Source organism: Lethenteron reissneri, chromosome 34 (genome assembly GCF_015708825.2).
Source record: "Lethenteron reissneri isolate LAM-NWPU_2019-01 chromosome 34, ASM1570882v1, whole genome shotgun sequence".
Classification (NCBI taxonomy): Eukaryota; Metazoa; Chordata; class Hyperoartia; order Petromyzontiformes; family Petromyzontidae; genus Lethenteron; species Lethenteron reissneri.
Genome location: NC_083812.1, coordinates 9,063,895 through 9,081,171, shown reverse-complemented (window position 1 = coordinate 9,081,171; position 17,277 = coordinate 9,063,895). Strand labels below are relative to the sequence as shown.

The 17,277-nt window shown below is 39.9% G+C and overlaps 1 protein-coding gene across 1 annotated transcript in view; it reads right to left on the bottom strand.

Annotated features, from left to right (window-relative positions):
* LOC133350654 (netrin receptor UNC5C-like) overlaps positions 1-14,589 on the bottom strand; it is a 101,657-nt gene extending 87,068 nt beyond the window's left edge. Inside the window, exon 1 of the mRNA XM_061565253.1 lies at positions 14,307-14,589. Coding sequence (XP_061421237.1) covers positions 14,307-14,418 — 112 coding nt within the window. The 5' untranslated portion in view covers positions 14,419-14,589. The remainder of the gene's footprint in view (positions 1-14,306) is intronic.
* Positions 14,590-17,277: the final 2,688 nt, after the last annotated feature.

Genomic DNA, 17,277 nt, shown 5'->3' with positions numbered 1-17,277 from the left:
GTATTAAAAGCATTTAGAAATTTACACTTTGCACTGCTGACAGGGGTTGCCCCAAGCAATGCACACACGATCGGCACAAATTTTCATTCGCGTTAAGCATGCAACTAAAGCACACAAAACGCTGAGGTTATTTCTTCACATTGTCATGTTCTCTTCTCCCCACCCCACCCCAATGCATCCTGTTACTACTATAGAGCCCCTAGATATTATTATCGCGCTTAGATAGTATTATTGTAGCGTGGCCGGGGGGAATAACCCAGCCCCCAGCCTGCCAAGGTGACATATCGGCCGGCTGCGCACTCTAGGCGAGGACGGAGGCTCTGCACGGGACTAGGCCTCACCACGGGAATGTTAAGTGCCATTTCCTTGATAGAAACCCAGTTTTTTAATAATCACCTTGCTAATATTACATTAACTATGTTTGTGTGCTGACATCTAAGATTTCAAAATTGACTTGGTCAATATTAATATATTTTTATTGTGTCTTAGTCCTCGTGAGTCCATGTGCGTGTCTGCCACCATGTGTGTGTCTCTACGGCCGTGTGTGTATCAGTCGATGTGTGTGCAACTCGGTGTGTGTGTGCATGAGTTGATATCTATGTGTGTCAGTCGCTGTGTGTTAGTCGCTGTGTGTGTGTTAGTCCATGTGTTGTGCGTTAGTCAGTGTGTGCGTAGACAACTAAGATTTTACAATAAAATTGCACATTTCTTAATATTTATGTCTGTCTAAGTACATGTGTGCGTGCGAGTCGATGTGTGCGTGAGCTGATATGTGTGTGTGGCTCCATGTGACCGTCTTAGTCCATTTCTTTGTGTGTGTGTACTTGCATGTGTGTGTCAGTCGATGTGTGTGTCTGAGAGTCTATGTGTGTGTGCGTGAGTCGATGTGTGTGAGGGCCCATGTGTGTATGTGAGAGTCGATGTGTGTGTGTGGCTCCAAGTGAGTGTGTAGGTGCATGTTTGTGTGTTAGTCCATGTGTGTGTGTAACTCCATGTGTGTGTATCTAAAGGCGATGTCTGTGTGTGTTAGTCCGTGTGTGTGTGTGTAAGTTGATGTCTTTGTGTGTGTGGGTCAATGTCTGTAAGTGTGTGTAGGTCGATGTGTATGTCTGTCTTTTTCGCCCGGGCAACGCCGGGTACTTCCCGCTAGTATTACCGTGAAGCTCTTTGTCAATCTACAGCTGCTGGACATCTGTGAAAAAAAGCTTTATAGCTTCACCATGCTGATCAGTGAGGATTTTTGAAGAAGTAGGGCACCCAGGACCAGTTTAGATATCACTCACCACTGATGTTAGCCATGGTTTGGATCAAAAGAAGGTAGATGGGTTGTTAGCAGAGTGCGCTAAACACTGTGCTACGGCTCCACCCCAAAATAGACTAGAATTATGCAAATAACGCTGATCAATGCAATATTACTAGTTATGCATATGTATGATTTGTCAAAACTCCGATGCTGTGCAATATGTTTTTATGTTAAAAGTAGGCTATGATGTTGTCGAGCTCCTAACATGTAAACATATCCTATCCATAAGCATGATGAAATGGACGATGGCCAATTTTATTACCATCGCTATGTTTTCGAGTTGAAATAAAATTACAAAGTGCATTAATGCTTCACAGCATACCTGTACATATGTTGGGTATGACTAGCTCTTGTAACTTTACTTGCAAGACTCGTGTTCCTTCAAGTTTTGAAGTCGTGTTCCTGTTCCTTATAGATTTGAACTCGTGTTCCTGTATGTATTTTCCAGACATTTTTATCTAGTTTCATGTCCAGAAGTACTTGTGTAAACAACTAAATCAATTTATGAAATCCAAATGCGTTCCAAGTTAAAATATTGTTACCAGGTCTGCAGGTGGCACCGCAAGGACTACCATTGCAGGTTTTACAGGATTCAGTGTAAATCTAAATGACAATTGATGATGAGACACCGAATCACTGCAGCTCCGATACCATCACTGGACTCCTGACAATCACTGACCTACTACTATTTCCATATTCACTGCTCTGCAAAGCGAGAGAATGTCATTGTCTAAGCACTGGTACGAGGTCACCCAACCCGCTCTGCTCGAGCAGCCCATAAATCGTGTGGTTCTTGATGCAATATAATACAATTTCAACTTATATTGCATCTAAATGCTGCAAAACTCAAGACGCGTAACAACACAATGCTTAAAACTAATATACAGTCCTAGATTTGAAGCTTTCGTGACTGCAATGATTCATATTCTTAGGTTTTTTCGGTAAAGTCACATAGGTAAAAAAACATAAAAAAGTAAAATTAAAATAAAAATCACGACGTTTCGGAGGCAACGCAAGCTTCCGTCTTCAGGTGGTACCGTCACGGTACTACCGTGACGGTACCACCTGAAGACGGAAGCAGGTGGTACCTGTGACGGTACCACCTGAAGACGGAAGCTTGCGTTGCCTCCGAAACGTCGTGATTTTTATTTTATTTTACTTTTTTATGTTTTTTTACCTACGTGACTTTACCGAAAAAACCTAAGAATATAATATACAGTCGTCGTAAAATCAACAGCATAATTAGGAAAATGAAACGAAGGGATGCCAGTGCAAGCCGTGAAGACTCAATTTAATGTGTGGGTAGATGTGCAAGTCTCCAGACCAGACTGAAACCCAGTCAACATTGCGAAGGTCACGAGGCAAGGATTTCCAGCTCGCAAGAGCCACAACAGGAAAAAAGAGCGACCTCCCATGGAGTTGGTGTTAACCATGTGTGCTGAAGTCTTCTTCATGCCCATTCCTTCTTTGCACACACTTGAAAACGAGCAATTAATTACCTGAAACCTGCAATACAGAGCTACTTTTTGAATAGTACAAACCTGAAAAAATTGTCTTGGCTTTCCACATTGTAACCATCGTAATTATCATTGTGTGTTGTTTTTAAGTCAAAAGGCTGACACGGATAATGAAATAAGAGTTGCACTTGAATGATAACCACGTTTTAGGTAACACTTGGGCTTAGGCGGGGCCACGCCGTTAGAAGGAATGATGGTTGGTGGCAGCCAAGGGAGGGAGCGTGCCCTTGAGGACGTTTACCATGGAGGTGGAGCGATAAGATGAACTCTGTGCAGGTCTTGAGTGGATTACTACATCGTGGGACCATGAGGGATCATATCGGCTTGACGGTAGGGGGGGTTCTAGCAGACCATGGAGGAAAATGATGATGATACTGGCATACTCTTGTCTCCTGATCAAAAATAACGTTTCAAATCTTTAGTAAAAGAACCAAAAAAATATTACAACATAGTATACGTTTGTCTTGTCTGTATGCGGCTACATTGTTTAATATATTAGAATGTCCATCAGGACATTTAGGTCCTCAATACTTACATCTGACTCCCTAGTAATGTATTAATCAGGAGTTCATTAAACTGCCTTTGCTGTAGTGAATGTTATAGATTAGACGGTTGCATATACATCGAGTGACTGAACAGAAAATGTAAGTCTGCATTGTGGATCTGTGATATTCCTCTCACTATGCATTTATGCATCAAAAGTCCATCATGATATTGTAGACAGAATAGACATTCAAAAGAGGTTGTTTTTGCTCGATCACACAAATATAAATGTGTCGTTAAACTCGCCACCACCCGACACAGCCAATTGTTAAGGTTTGTCACGTAAATAAAACATTAATTCGTTACTAGTACAGCACACCTGTGTCTTGGAGAGTAAACCCACAACATTTACAATTCGAGTATGACGTTTCGCCAATAATTACAACTGGCACATTTGTATGCACGCGATATAACCCAAAGAAAAAACACAATTATGTATAATATTGGTTGCAAAATAATCGACATTTTAGGCAATACTGTTCTCGTTCATTGCAATTATTTGTGCATGGGTCTGATATAATAATCTGATAAAATAAGCAGTGAGTGAAAAATATATATTGTTATATAACATAGCAAGCACGCTGTAATAAGCTACTACCCTTGATATTCATAAGAAGCACTCATTAGGGATGCTCATTTAACAAACTGCCAATAAACATATGGTTCATTTAATAAAACTCTGTATTAATGATGCTGTCTAGACAAGCAAGACAACTTTTTAGTTCGTGCCAATGACCACCATTACTACTACTACGCTATAGCCCGGGAAAACAAATTGCTTTGGTATTTTCTTTGCTCGAGGGAATTTAACAAATGTTCAATGCTTCACTTTAAGACTCTCCATCAGATTACAAGTCAGCCAAAAAGTTCAACATGGCCTTTCAATCTTCTCTGAGAAGGGCCTATTGTCATGGGCACAACTGTGGATTAAGCAAAGCCAATGTATATATTAATATAAAGATTTGTCCTCATGGAGTATTACATTCTGAAAGTTTGTTAAAAGCACTATATAAACCTTTCACCTGAAAGCCATCAGATTTTCTACAAATGGCACGTTTTACAATTCTGTGTGGCTATATTCAACACATTACAATTCATGGTGGCAAATAATGACACTAAGCAGACAGGACAGGAGATTAATTTAAACCCAGAAAAGGCCAGTCTTTAACTAATGCTAATTAATGTTATTGAGCAGTTTAATATAAAAATATATATTTGAAAAGGTTTTGGTCATCAGTGTTATTCCATGTTGAAAATAAATGTCATGCCCTTATACCAATGTATTACTCTTGTGGCAATACCAGATATGACCCCACACAGTCATGCAGCTTTTGATGTCATTGAGAATGCACAAATCAGCATCCCTAATTAGTTTCCCATGTTGAAAGCTGCATTGGACAATAGAGCTTATAATTTTTCTCCAGCTGTCATACAACTGCAGCCATCATCCATTTCATTGAAATCCTGATTAAATTGTACAGTGCTCTTTCAGATGTAGGCAAGCTCATGCCGGGAATTGAGAATGATACACAATGCATAATCTCTTTTTGTATCATACTAAAACGAAGCAACATTGAGGATTGCTTATTAAACCGTAACATTAAAATGTAATATTTACTTCCAGTAACACAAATGTAGGTAACAATGCTGTATAGTTTTGCCTAATTTTACTCACGGTTAATACACTTAGACATGTATTAAATCAATGCAAAACTGTGCACTGAGAAAACAATGTGCAGTTTTGCACTGCCCTGTAATGTTAATGTGTGCTATGAAATAGTTAATCTGCAAAATTTCAGTGTCTCAGCCCAGCATTTTAACAAAACAACTTGGGTGGAATAGAATACAGAACAGTGTACTAAAAACGTGGATTTTTCCACACCATTATCTTTAAAAAGGCAGAAGGGTTTCTTTAATAATCCCTTCTGTCATGTAACCGTTCTTGCCTACACTTCCTCATGCATAAAATTTCGTTATTTATTTATATATAACATCTATATATGAGAAAAATTTTAATTTCACAATTATGTCTATGTTATTTAATGACAGTGTTGCTAACAGTACTATTAATTTAAAGTTTTAATCCGTTTCCTTTGTTCTCGCTATAATTTCCACGTGAAAAACAACCACACAAATAATGGTGAGAAATAATGGGGAATGTACAAAACAAATTAACATCGTACAAGCATCAAGTGGCACCGTGCACAATGCTCGTTTCAGTAAATCACTTGAAAAGACCAATTCAGGCAAGATTGTACAATTGTTCTAAGGTTTCCCTATCTTCTTGGTTCTTTCGGTAAAGTCACGTAGAAGGGAAGTAATAAAATAATAAAACATAAAATAATTCTCACGACATTTCGACCACAACGCAAGCAGCCGTCCTCAGGTGTTGTGGCCGAAACATCGTGAGAATTATTTTATTATGTTTTATTTTTATTATTTTATTACTTCCCTTCTACGTGACTTTACCGAAAGAACCAAGAAGATGAATCCCTGCAGTCACGAAAGCTTTAAATCGAGGTTTCCCTATGTTGTTGCTACCATATGTTTTTTTCTGTTACACTATGTAACACAATTTTTATTCCTGGGTAGTGTTATTTCGTAATTGCGTATTCTTTAAAAGTATAGAAATGGCAATTATTCCCCACAAACTTTGCTTTTGTGTCCAGGAACGTGATATTTAGAAATGTACCTATTTTCAATGAGAAAACGGGCGAATTTTTCTCTTTTCGTTCACATAAAGTCAGAAAACAACAACATATGAATCTTATACTAAAGTAATAAAAATTACTACAAAAGATTTAGAAGTGAGTAGTTTTTCGAGATTGACGACTATACTGTAAATCACTTTCACGAATCAGACCCAAAATGTAGTCTCCCATAATTTTTTCGTTATATTGTCCTTGGTAGCGGTATTCAAAGTCCAGTATATACCGTTGGAAGCGCTCGCCTTGCTCCTCCGAGTACGCTCCCATGTTCTCCTTGAATTAATCAAGATGAGCATCAAGAATTTGGACTTTGAGGGACATCCTACAGCCCATTGTGCCGTAGTTCTTCACCAGTCTCAACCAGCTCCACATAGTTTTCGACCTTTGTGATTGTCCAGGAAGCCACAAAACACTGCATCAAAGCTGTTCCAAGCCGCTTTCTCCTTACTAGTGAGCTTCTTGGGGATTTAATTACATTCCAGGATGTTCTTTATCTATGGTCCAACGAAGACACTGGCTTTGACCTTTGCCTCAGACAGCTTAGGGAAGAAGTCTTGAAGGTATTTGAAGGCTTCCGACTCCTTATCTATAGCTCTAACAAATATATCATAAGGTCCAATTTGATGTGCAGTGGTGGCATCAGGATCCACCAGTGGCTCCCACTTGACGTTCCTGCCCACAGAGAACTCGATCCACTGTGGCCAGTCCTGCCTGTTGTAGTGCACCTCGGTGTCCCTGCTGTCCCAAAGGCAAATATAGCAGGGAAAATTAGTAACACCGCCTTGGAGACCCATCAGGAATGCCACCATTTTGAAGTCTCCGATGACCTACAAGCCATACTCGTCATTCTACAAGGCGTCCAGCAAGGCCTTGATGCTGTTGTAATCCTCTTTGAGGTGCACCAAGTGAGCCAGGGGAAGACAGGGTACTTGTTCCCATTATGGAGCAGCACGGCTTTGAGGCTTCTGGATGAGCTGTCAATGAAGAGGTGCCACTTATGCTGGTTACAGGTGATTCCGATTGCCTCGAACAGACTGGTCACATTGTGGCAGAAGCAGAGCCCATCTTGACGGGTGAAGAAGCTGCAAAAAGGTAGGTGACGCTTCCTCTGATCTGCGACTTGCACACTTTCATCCAACAAGTTCCACTGCTTGAGCCGAGACGTCAAAGCTCGGCATTTGACTTGGTGAGACCAAGATCTCTGATCAAGTCGTTGAGGTCTTTTTGGTTGGCGTCATATGGGTTTCTCTCCTCAGCTCCACCTCTGAAATTATTATCTGGATCTACAAAGTTTTCCTCACTCTCTGACTTGCTGCTCTCTTCTAAAGACGGCTGCTCTCTCTCCGGAGGAATGGGTATGGGGAGCTCATGGCAGTGTGGCACTGGGGCGATGGATGAAGGAAGGTCCGGATATGTAATAGCAGGTGTATTCTTGCCAGTCCGACGTTTGGAAGGGTCCACCATGCAGAAGTAGCAGTTTCTTGAGTGGTCAGTGCAGTTCCCTCCAAATTCTTGGGATAGCGAACTTCATGGCTCTCTTTTCCCCTCTGTACCATCCTACAAAAATAGATTTATTTCACCCATGACTAATGTGTAAGAGATTCTCGCAACATTTTTCATATATATTTTTTCAATAGCATTGAAAATTGTAAAACATTTAAAAATAAAACAACTTTTAACAAATTTTATAACATCAAATTCCAAGCAACAATTGTCCATCTTACCTTCCAGAGTTGTATTGCATTGCTCGCAGGTGAAATGAGGTGCCCAGTGTTTGTCTTGATCCCCGACAGGCAAGCCGGAATATGCCTTGTAGGCCTCACACATCTTAGCAGATGCTTCCACAGAGTACTTTTTCGCTCTTGTCTTGATAAATTGGCCGCAGACATAGCAAAATGCATCTGCCAGATGCTTGCAGCCTCTTGATGCCATCTCAGAAAAATGCAGATATGTATCCACTTCGGCAACTGGAACTAAACTGAACTAGTGGGCTTAAGGCCCTTGTATTTATACTACTATTTATATTACTGGAAAGTTATAAAATGTTCTAGGAGTTACTCCAAGTTTACTCAGCACTGAATCTATCTGGAATGTTCTGGAAAATAGGTAAATTTCAAAATATCACTCTCCTGGTTAAAAAAGCAAAGGTTGTGGGGAATAATAGCATTTTCTGTACTTTTGAGGCATAAGCAATTAGCAAATAACAAAAAAAATGGTTACAGTGTTATTATTCACAATACAGAGAAACGTCTATTTTATGCGAGTTATACTTCATGAGGGTGTGTGACAACTTGGAGGTCATGGGGGCATCTCCTCGCCACCCCACATCAGATATTGTCCCAGGAATTCTTACAAATAGCTTTTGACAATCCTCTCTGAAAACGAATGCATGGCTACCCAGAGAACACCATGTATTGCATCAAAGCACTGAAAGCTATGGAACCAAAGAATGAGCAGTTAATCACATTGTCTGATATTCGTAACAAACATCAACTTGTCTGTCGAAGCCTAGACTGAAACCTGTTGCTGCCTCGTCAAATGTGTTTTTTGTAGGCAATGCTCTGGCATGCAATTATTATTTTGGCTCGTTGCTTTCTCAAAGTGAGCGTGAATGTCACAATGTGTCTGCTTCACAGTAAACAATGGAGAAGCTGGGCGAAATCATCTGCGCTATTTATGATGCATGGGTGTCGTTCAATCTAACTATATACATACACTGCAGGCTAATGAAAGTCCTATGATATGAAACGTATTGCATGTTTGACATTCAGATGAGAAAAGTCATGCAGTGAATGCTCGTTACATACACAGGGATCAAATATGATATTAACCTGCATTGAACCCTAATTAGTCAAATGGGTCACCTTTTTTTTCCTGTGGTATCAAAAATGACCAATTTCCAGGTTTATCGTGAATTGAATATATAACTGAAGTATTTAATGAACTGTAGCTACATCTGAAATGCATAGTTTGAGAAAATAAATAATTTATGTTCAATTATAACAAGCATTGATGTAAAGGTTTTTTGTTTAATAATTTAGTCCACAATAATTTGAGGCTGATAGAGTGGTGGCACAGTGGTTAGGTCACTGCACTAGGAACCTGGTGACCCGAATTGGATTCCTGGCCATGACGAGTGCTGGCTTAAATGGTATCCTGGCCCTTCCCTTCAGCATCCTGCACTGACCAGCGTAGTGAAGTATGGTTAAACATCCCCAGACTGACACGGCATGGGGCGGAGAGGCTTCATGCAGTTGGATTAGTAAAGGGCTTTAAATTATTTTCCTAGGAGTATCATTTTATGTGAGTGAATTTATAAGTAAACTATTATTTCAAATGGAAAAATGTAGGCTATTTTTTTTACAATGATAACCATTACTCATTAAGCAACACCATATGCTTCATTCGAAGTGCACACATTCATTATTGATAATGCACACACGTCTAAAAACATGTTGACATAAAACTTAATAACTTAAATTTTCGAACGCATAAATAGGCTTTAATAACCAAGAATTGAAAAAAAAATCATGAAATATATTATCTTTAGCGGTGGCATGTTGAGGGTTGGCATGGTTATCAGAAAGCATGTGATATCCAGCCACGCTTGCAGCCCCCCATCCAGTGGGACAAACGGCCACATTGCGTGTCTATGGTTGTAATCAGCTCATCAGAACGGACAGCAAAAGGGGACAAAACCAACCCCATTGTTCTCGCAGAAAAGACTGACCGTATGGTGCAGATTATCGAGCAATTTTATCACTAGTGCAAAAAAAGATACCTTGTTCTGATTTTCGGTGGTTAATGCCATTTTTTTTTACTGTTTGGGGATGTAAAAACGACCTGAGAAGGGTTTTGATGTTTTCGCTTTTGCATAATAGAATGAGTCACTTGTTAGTTTAAGCTTTGTATCCTTATTTACTGTAAATCCAGCTTAAAATGACATTATGCAAATATACGTTTTACAAACTTACCATTTTCTGAATAAAGCTATGTTCTCTTCCACCATCAGTATCAGTCTTGATCCATCCACCGTTGGAAAAACACCTGCCAAAATGGTGCTGACATCTCTCAAATCCATCTCGTTCCTGCCAATACACGCTGCTTTCACAGATCCATACCCTATCGTCGTCACCCTCTCGGGTGAGTTCCATCCTTGGCTGCCATTCTGTCACCAGCCTCGAACGATCATTTCTGGTGAAGCCAATTAATTTGAGTAAATGTTATGGTGAACATCGCCATTTCTGGTTGTTGGGGGGTTTTTGTTTTCGGTATTGAATAGACTAAATTATCTGTATATTGAGTTGTTTTATTGAGGTAAATCTGTTAAAGCCGTATAAATGTATAACCAAAAAACTATTTAAAATAATGTACGCACACGAAGGCTGTCCTATGCAGTCGCTCATTCTCACGTAAAAATGCGGACTGTCCACCACTGCCTCAAGATTGACAATGGAGATTAACATTGTCCACCACTCACCTATCCTTGGTATACCATGACCGTTCCTCTTGGAACAGACGAACAGATTCACACGTGTTTTTTCCTTTCCCATCCACATTGTCTGGGTGCTACATGACATGTATTTTTGTCAACACAAACATATGCTACTATGTAGTCATCTATCATGCATATTGATGCCATAATTGATATATCCTGGTTATGGTTTCAAACAATATTTGTATTTAATTTTGTTTAAAAGATATATAAATGCCTTGCGACTGATTAGCTTGCAGCTTTGAAATATATGACCAAAGAGTTAATTCGATTTTACATTTTATAAGCTCTACATTACTATAATTCAAGGGGGGGATCACAAACACTACAGAATAATGAATTATACATCATCTTCAATATAAGAAGCAGTAAAAATCATGAACCAGCAGCTTTACGGCACTGCATATTTGTCGAGGGTTTAAAACAATAACCCTGAATACATGTGCAAATAATTGATTCATGTTTTGAGTATTAATTGGCATCAACTAGGATGCATTAGTGTGGCAAGCTATACAGCCCAGTAAAACACACGAGTACCTTCCAGAACTCCCTTCAGCAAACTACATGTGGCACACCACGAAGATTTTGCAATTCTCACTTGAAACGGAGCTCGAGGTTTTTAAAAGACCCATCCCAGTATTTTAGCCCATAGCAGCAAAAAATCAGTTTTAGATTAAAATGTCATAAAACCATGCACATGATAATCCAACTAAATGTTTAATGAAACATGCAGCATGTGTCCAAGCAATTATGGGTTGAATTTTTTTTATAGAGCTTAACAAAAGTCTCATGTATTGAATTTTGGGAAGGGATGGGGGATCAGGAAAAAACGAAGTCTTCCTTTGTTTTTACTCTATACTGTGGATATGAAAAAAACACATTTGATCCGTGTTATTGGACGCCTGAAAATAGGGCATACGGCCGTAGAATATGCATTGTGTTTTGATAATTGCACTATAAGCATAATGTAATGATCACGAGACAAAATGTAATGTTTTAGGTGCAATAAATGGGGGTCAATAAGTGGTGACTAATTTGGCCGAAAAAGATGTGCCCAATACATGCACCTTTGTTAAAACAAATCTAGAATCTAAGTTTAGATTTGTTTTTATGCACACAGCCAACCATATGCAAATATGAATTCAACTTAAAAAAATTGACAATATTTTAATTAACTTTACCTTCAATGGTCATCAGGTGTTAACTCAAATTGTGAAATCTAAAGTTTAGCCATCAGTATAAAATCAATGTAGGATTGTTGTAGTTTTATGGGGAAGTCGGTGCCTCAGTACGCTAGACAGTCGAAGTTCCCCGCTGCGATTTCACAATTACATCTTTCATTTCATATTTATGAGTATAAAAAAATAACAGCACGCCAAGGTGAACATCTTGTTGGTGTTCGCTTGAGGAGATTTCTATTTCCAAACTCACTCTTGTTATACTGCATACTAAAATTCCTACATTATTCCAACATATAATAGAATGGTGTATTTAATACAAAAGTGTATATTAAATAAATAATAAACCACATGTTTAAGTGAAATGTTTCATTTGCTGACCATAGTTCTTGTCAGCATGTGCTATTTAAATATAGATTTAATCGTCTACTTATATGTTTCATTGTCAATTGTAAAGGAAATTGGATTGCAAGCTTTGTGCATCGGCTTGTGCCAATATTTAATTTTGTTTTAGAGCCAATGTCGATGAGGGTTTTCATTCGTGTGCGCTTGGCACGCAACAAGCGTGCAAAATAACAGTTTTCAAAAATCATCACCGGCACTTGCGCACACAATAGACTCGTTTTTGGTATGAATGTGAATGGGGGTGGGGTGGAGGAAGGAAGGCTAGGAGGGGATCAAGGGCTGGGTAGGGGGCAACAGGGATGTGAATGGTGGGGGGCAGTGGTTGAAAGACCAAGATTATAAATCTTGAAATGGAAAATGACAGCAGACTGTTCATCTAAAAATAACCAATCTCTAGTAAAGCGAAGGTGGCAACACAAAGAAAACACCATTCGATGTTTTGAACGTTTTTTTTTAAACTACCGCACACGCTGTTGTTTGTCTAATACATAGGATAAACATGACAAGTGAAACACAGGTACCACAGCATATGCACAGAATGCAATGCATCCATTAAATATGTTATTAATTTATACACGGCACTTTATTTGTAAATACTTCCTGCCAGACGGCAGTATAAAATACAATAAATTATCTTCCATTACATAATTTTTCACAGCCATATCAGCAAAGCTTCATATCCACAAAGGAAATTAATGGAATGAAAAGCTCTGCTGTGATAAACCGTTTTTTTTGTCCTCCAATGGGATTGCATATACGCACAAGACAGCATTCTTAAAGTCTTAAAAGGCACTGCACGCTGGGAGAGAGATTAATTATTTGCAGATTTAATGCCCACTCTAAAAAATCCATTTCAGCTCAAGATCTACATAGTTTATACATTTCCCCATCAGCAACATAGGATAGAGAGAGCGCTCTTATTGTAACTTGAAGTCCTTCATTTCTTAATCTGTTGTATCGTAACACAGCTGCTATGAGCCCACGGATGAGTAAACTCGCATCGCAGGTCAACAACTCAACACAGCAGAGGCAGCGCACAACATGTTTTCGTAAACACAAGGAGGACAATTAAGCCGGACAGCAGCCTGCCAAGTGCGGTCATCTATGGGTGTAAATAGTCATGCAAATGACGTATTGACTCGTATTTACCGCGATGTGTGGGGTGGGGGGCAGGAAAGAAACACATACGGCACGCGGTGCGCGATTGTGCAAAGTGCGTCCTCAAGAGCGCGTGTGTAAGTGATGCTAAACACATCTTGAAACATCGGGTAGGCAGTCGTATATCAAGCCCGGCTGCAGGTGATGCTCCGGGTTTACAGATGCTACGCTCGAAATGTAATCGGTTAAAGGCTCATAGCTCACGAGGTGAACGATACCTTTTATGGCAAAATGCTTGACGACACGGGCTTCATTATCGCTGCGTTTAAACAAATCGCATGGTCTTATACGAAACGATGAAAGGCAGTTAAACACTTGAGTGTGTTCAGTTAAAACGAGTATCTCCGTGATTTTAGAAACCGAATGTGTTGCTTACGAAATATGATTTAGATTATACATTTGAAATAAATGTACCATATGCAGGAATGGAATTCGTGCAATGAGAGCCTGAATTGATAAAAACGTGATTAAGTAATTAAACACATTGCAAATCCCTCATAATACGTCAAGCAGAGACACGTAACATCACAACAACATGTTGTCCTTTTCAATACGCGTCAACCGAATAGGCTAATCACACTTTATGGATCACTCACCTTAGACATAACAATGCACTAAGTATCTGTCATGATATTAAATCAGATGCGTCTGATTAAAACAAGCCACACCTCTGACACGAAAATCAACTGAAGCTAAATATCCGTGTAATTTTCTCGAACATTAAATATCTGTGCTTTGTGAATTAACGGCAACGCAATTAAACACATGCATTATGCAGGATGATATCACTTCAAAGCAAAGAAAAATGCTATATTTGTTATGGTTATAAGGTATACATTAAAAAAATATTACATGTACGCCAGAGTGGAGAGATCAGAAATGTAACACAAAAAAAAGTGTCAGTCGTATTCCGTGTAAAATTAAAACATCCTTAAACCATGTATTAAACAAAACCACGTGTAATTGCAAACACACAAAAAAGTATAGCCATCACAGTACCTTGTCCATTAGCAAAACCTGCTGTGAGGGTCGAGAACACACAGAGTAAGTTGAGCATCATTGTCCTCTGTTCAGTATAGTCCAAGCCACCGCGGGCTCCTAGTCTCTGCATCGTGAACAACGCTCGGGATAACAACGGTCAGGCAGGGGACAGAACACGCGCCTCGCAGCATTACGCATCCTAACCGGGTTACAGCCGCCACCGAACTGCGGGGGCGCACGCACTGGGGACCCACCCCCGACGTTGCCTCCGCGAACGACTGAACCACCGAGCGGAGATTTCGAGGAGGAATAAACACACGGGAGGGGAGGGGAGGGAGGGACGGAGGGGTGGGAAACCATCGCGGGCAAAAAGAGGGCTCGGCTTGATTTAGCTACAGCCAATGGTGGGGAGGCGAGCGTGCAAGCCAATGGCAGCCTTTGCATTATTAGTTTATTGCAAGACGACGAGATTGATAAAGCACCCGTGGCCAGGGCACGAAGCCAAGCAGCTGATGTTGAGCGAGCAGAGGAGGGAGGACCCGGGGTTTTGGAGCAAGCGGATAGAGTGGGGGAGAAAGGTGCATTGGCAGTGTTATGAACTGCAAGGTGGCATAAGGGGTACGGGGAGCATGCACTCTCAGAAGAAGACAAAAATACACAGTTTAGAAGCTCATATGTACATTCCACGTGAATGAATACGAGTTTCACTCCTTGATAAGCAGTATTCTGTCCAGACGACAAGCTCCCAATCCGTGTGCCCCCCCCCCCTCCGCGCTTACTCGGTGGTGTTGTGCTGAGCAATGTGCATTTTTTATGAAGAGCCTTTACAAAAGGAAACAAATGCAGTATTATACAGCAAAGCGATGCTGCTGCTGCTGCTTTGCCTGCCCTTGAAAATGTTGTGGTTTTCCCTGGTATGTGAACTGTAAAACTGATTGGAATTAAATGGGTTAAATGTTGCATATATTTAATTTTCGCTTTTCACTGTTCTTGAAATGATGGCATTAGGAAGGGAAACTGTCAAATGTACGTGGATATGTGCGTGAAATTGTTCTAAATCAAAATCAAATACCAATATGTAGACTGAAGAGGCTCCAAAGAGGCATTTGATGAATTGGAACTTGACGCAGTCATCCAAGCAATCTTTACCATGTACAGTATAAAGATAAAATACTAAAATTACATGAGGAAAGTAAAATTATATATCGGATTAAGAGTAAGACAATTGAAACATGCCCATCATTGCTTTTTACGTTAATTAAATGATCACGGACATCAGCTGAATTCATTACCTGACTATTTATTCCAATATTTTTCAGAATTCAATGTCATCAGTAAATATTTAATGCAATTTAAGTAGACTTGTTTAAAAACACTATACATTAAATATCAATTTCCAAATGAAACTATATGGACCAGTGCATAAAACAAATGCAAACGCACATGTACAAACACTATTTAAAAGTCCGGTATTGCCAAAATGGACAAAAAACACCGTAAAAAGGATAAAACTCTGGTGAAAGATCATCTCACGATTTTACAGAAAATTGCATCGCCACATATGGCATCTCACAATATTTTTGCGATAAAGCGCAATCTGTCTTGTTGTGCATTAAACCAAGGGTAGCATGCCAGATAAGACCATGTTAAGTGCACTCTAATTTTTCCATGCAGCATTTTACATCTGAAAAGCAGGCCACTTTTTCCCACCATGAGCTTTTGTTTTTACCCATGTCTGTGTATCAAGTAGAGTGCTGCCCCCTCGTGGGGAGCGGTGGCACAGTGGTTAGCGCGTTGCGCTATGAGACCGATACCCGGGTTTAATTCCCGCTCACGGCCAACACTGACGATTATTTGAACCGCTCCTGGACCTCCGCTTGGTTCGACTCAGCCTTAAATGAGTACCTACTGTGATGCATAAACATCGTCACTCGGGAGACAAAGGCGGGCGTGGTAGCTGGCCACCCACCACCTTGTGTACCTGTGCCGGTCTTCATAGGTGCTCGCTAACAGCACTTGCCCCACACGTCTCATAAGGCTATACGGGGGGAGGGGGGTCTTTGTCTTTGTGCTGCTCCCGATTGCTGGAAAGCTTCTCATTAGAGGTCAAATACAAGTAGGCTTTTTCATTTTTTTTATACCATTATGGATTTTGGAGGGAAAACCATCACGCACAGTTATGGCTGCAGAGAAAGCTCCCGAGAGAATACGTCACAAACTAGGTTTAAGACAAAGATGACCAAACATACGTTTTGAAACCAAGGTTTCAGGCTGCAGTGTGCAATGCTTTCCATCAATTGCACTTGTGTCCCCTCCATCTCCATACAACCTGAACTTTTTTGGTTTTCAGGCATATCAATGAGTTATTGTCAAGTGCAGGAGATAACAAAATGTTTCTGGTGTTTTCTCCAGTCAGGCATGTTTGCCAGTGACTGGTGTATGCTGTTGTCCAACGTGATTGATTTTATTATTTACACACTGGAATTTTCAGTAGCCCACAAATACAAACGTCTATTTAATGCAGTTTTGTTTTGCTTACATTAAAACAATAAAGACTCCATTTTATTTTATATTTAGACAACCACTAAAAGCCCTGTTTTTACCTGCCTACAACTGATGCCAATTTATTTATTTATGCCAGTTGATTTCTTGCTATTGCACATTATTCTGATTTGAACACAATATACGTATACTAAATAATACTCTCAAGACGCATTATTTATAATTATACAGTGTTTACGACGTCAGCGAAATCACAATTCAAAATACACAACATTACAACCCACCAACATACGCATAATATAAAAAGATAAAGGTACTAGTGCCCCAGCCTCCTGTGTCAGAAAGGCCTCCACTAGTCGAGAGGGATCTCTGCATATACTCTCTAAATTATATTTCGGTCTCCTCTTCCACGCAGACTAAATGTCTCTGAAGAGGTGGAAGTACCCATACTTTACCCCATCACACGCAACCTACCGATCCGAATACC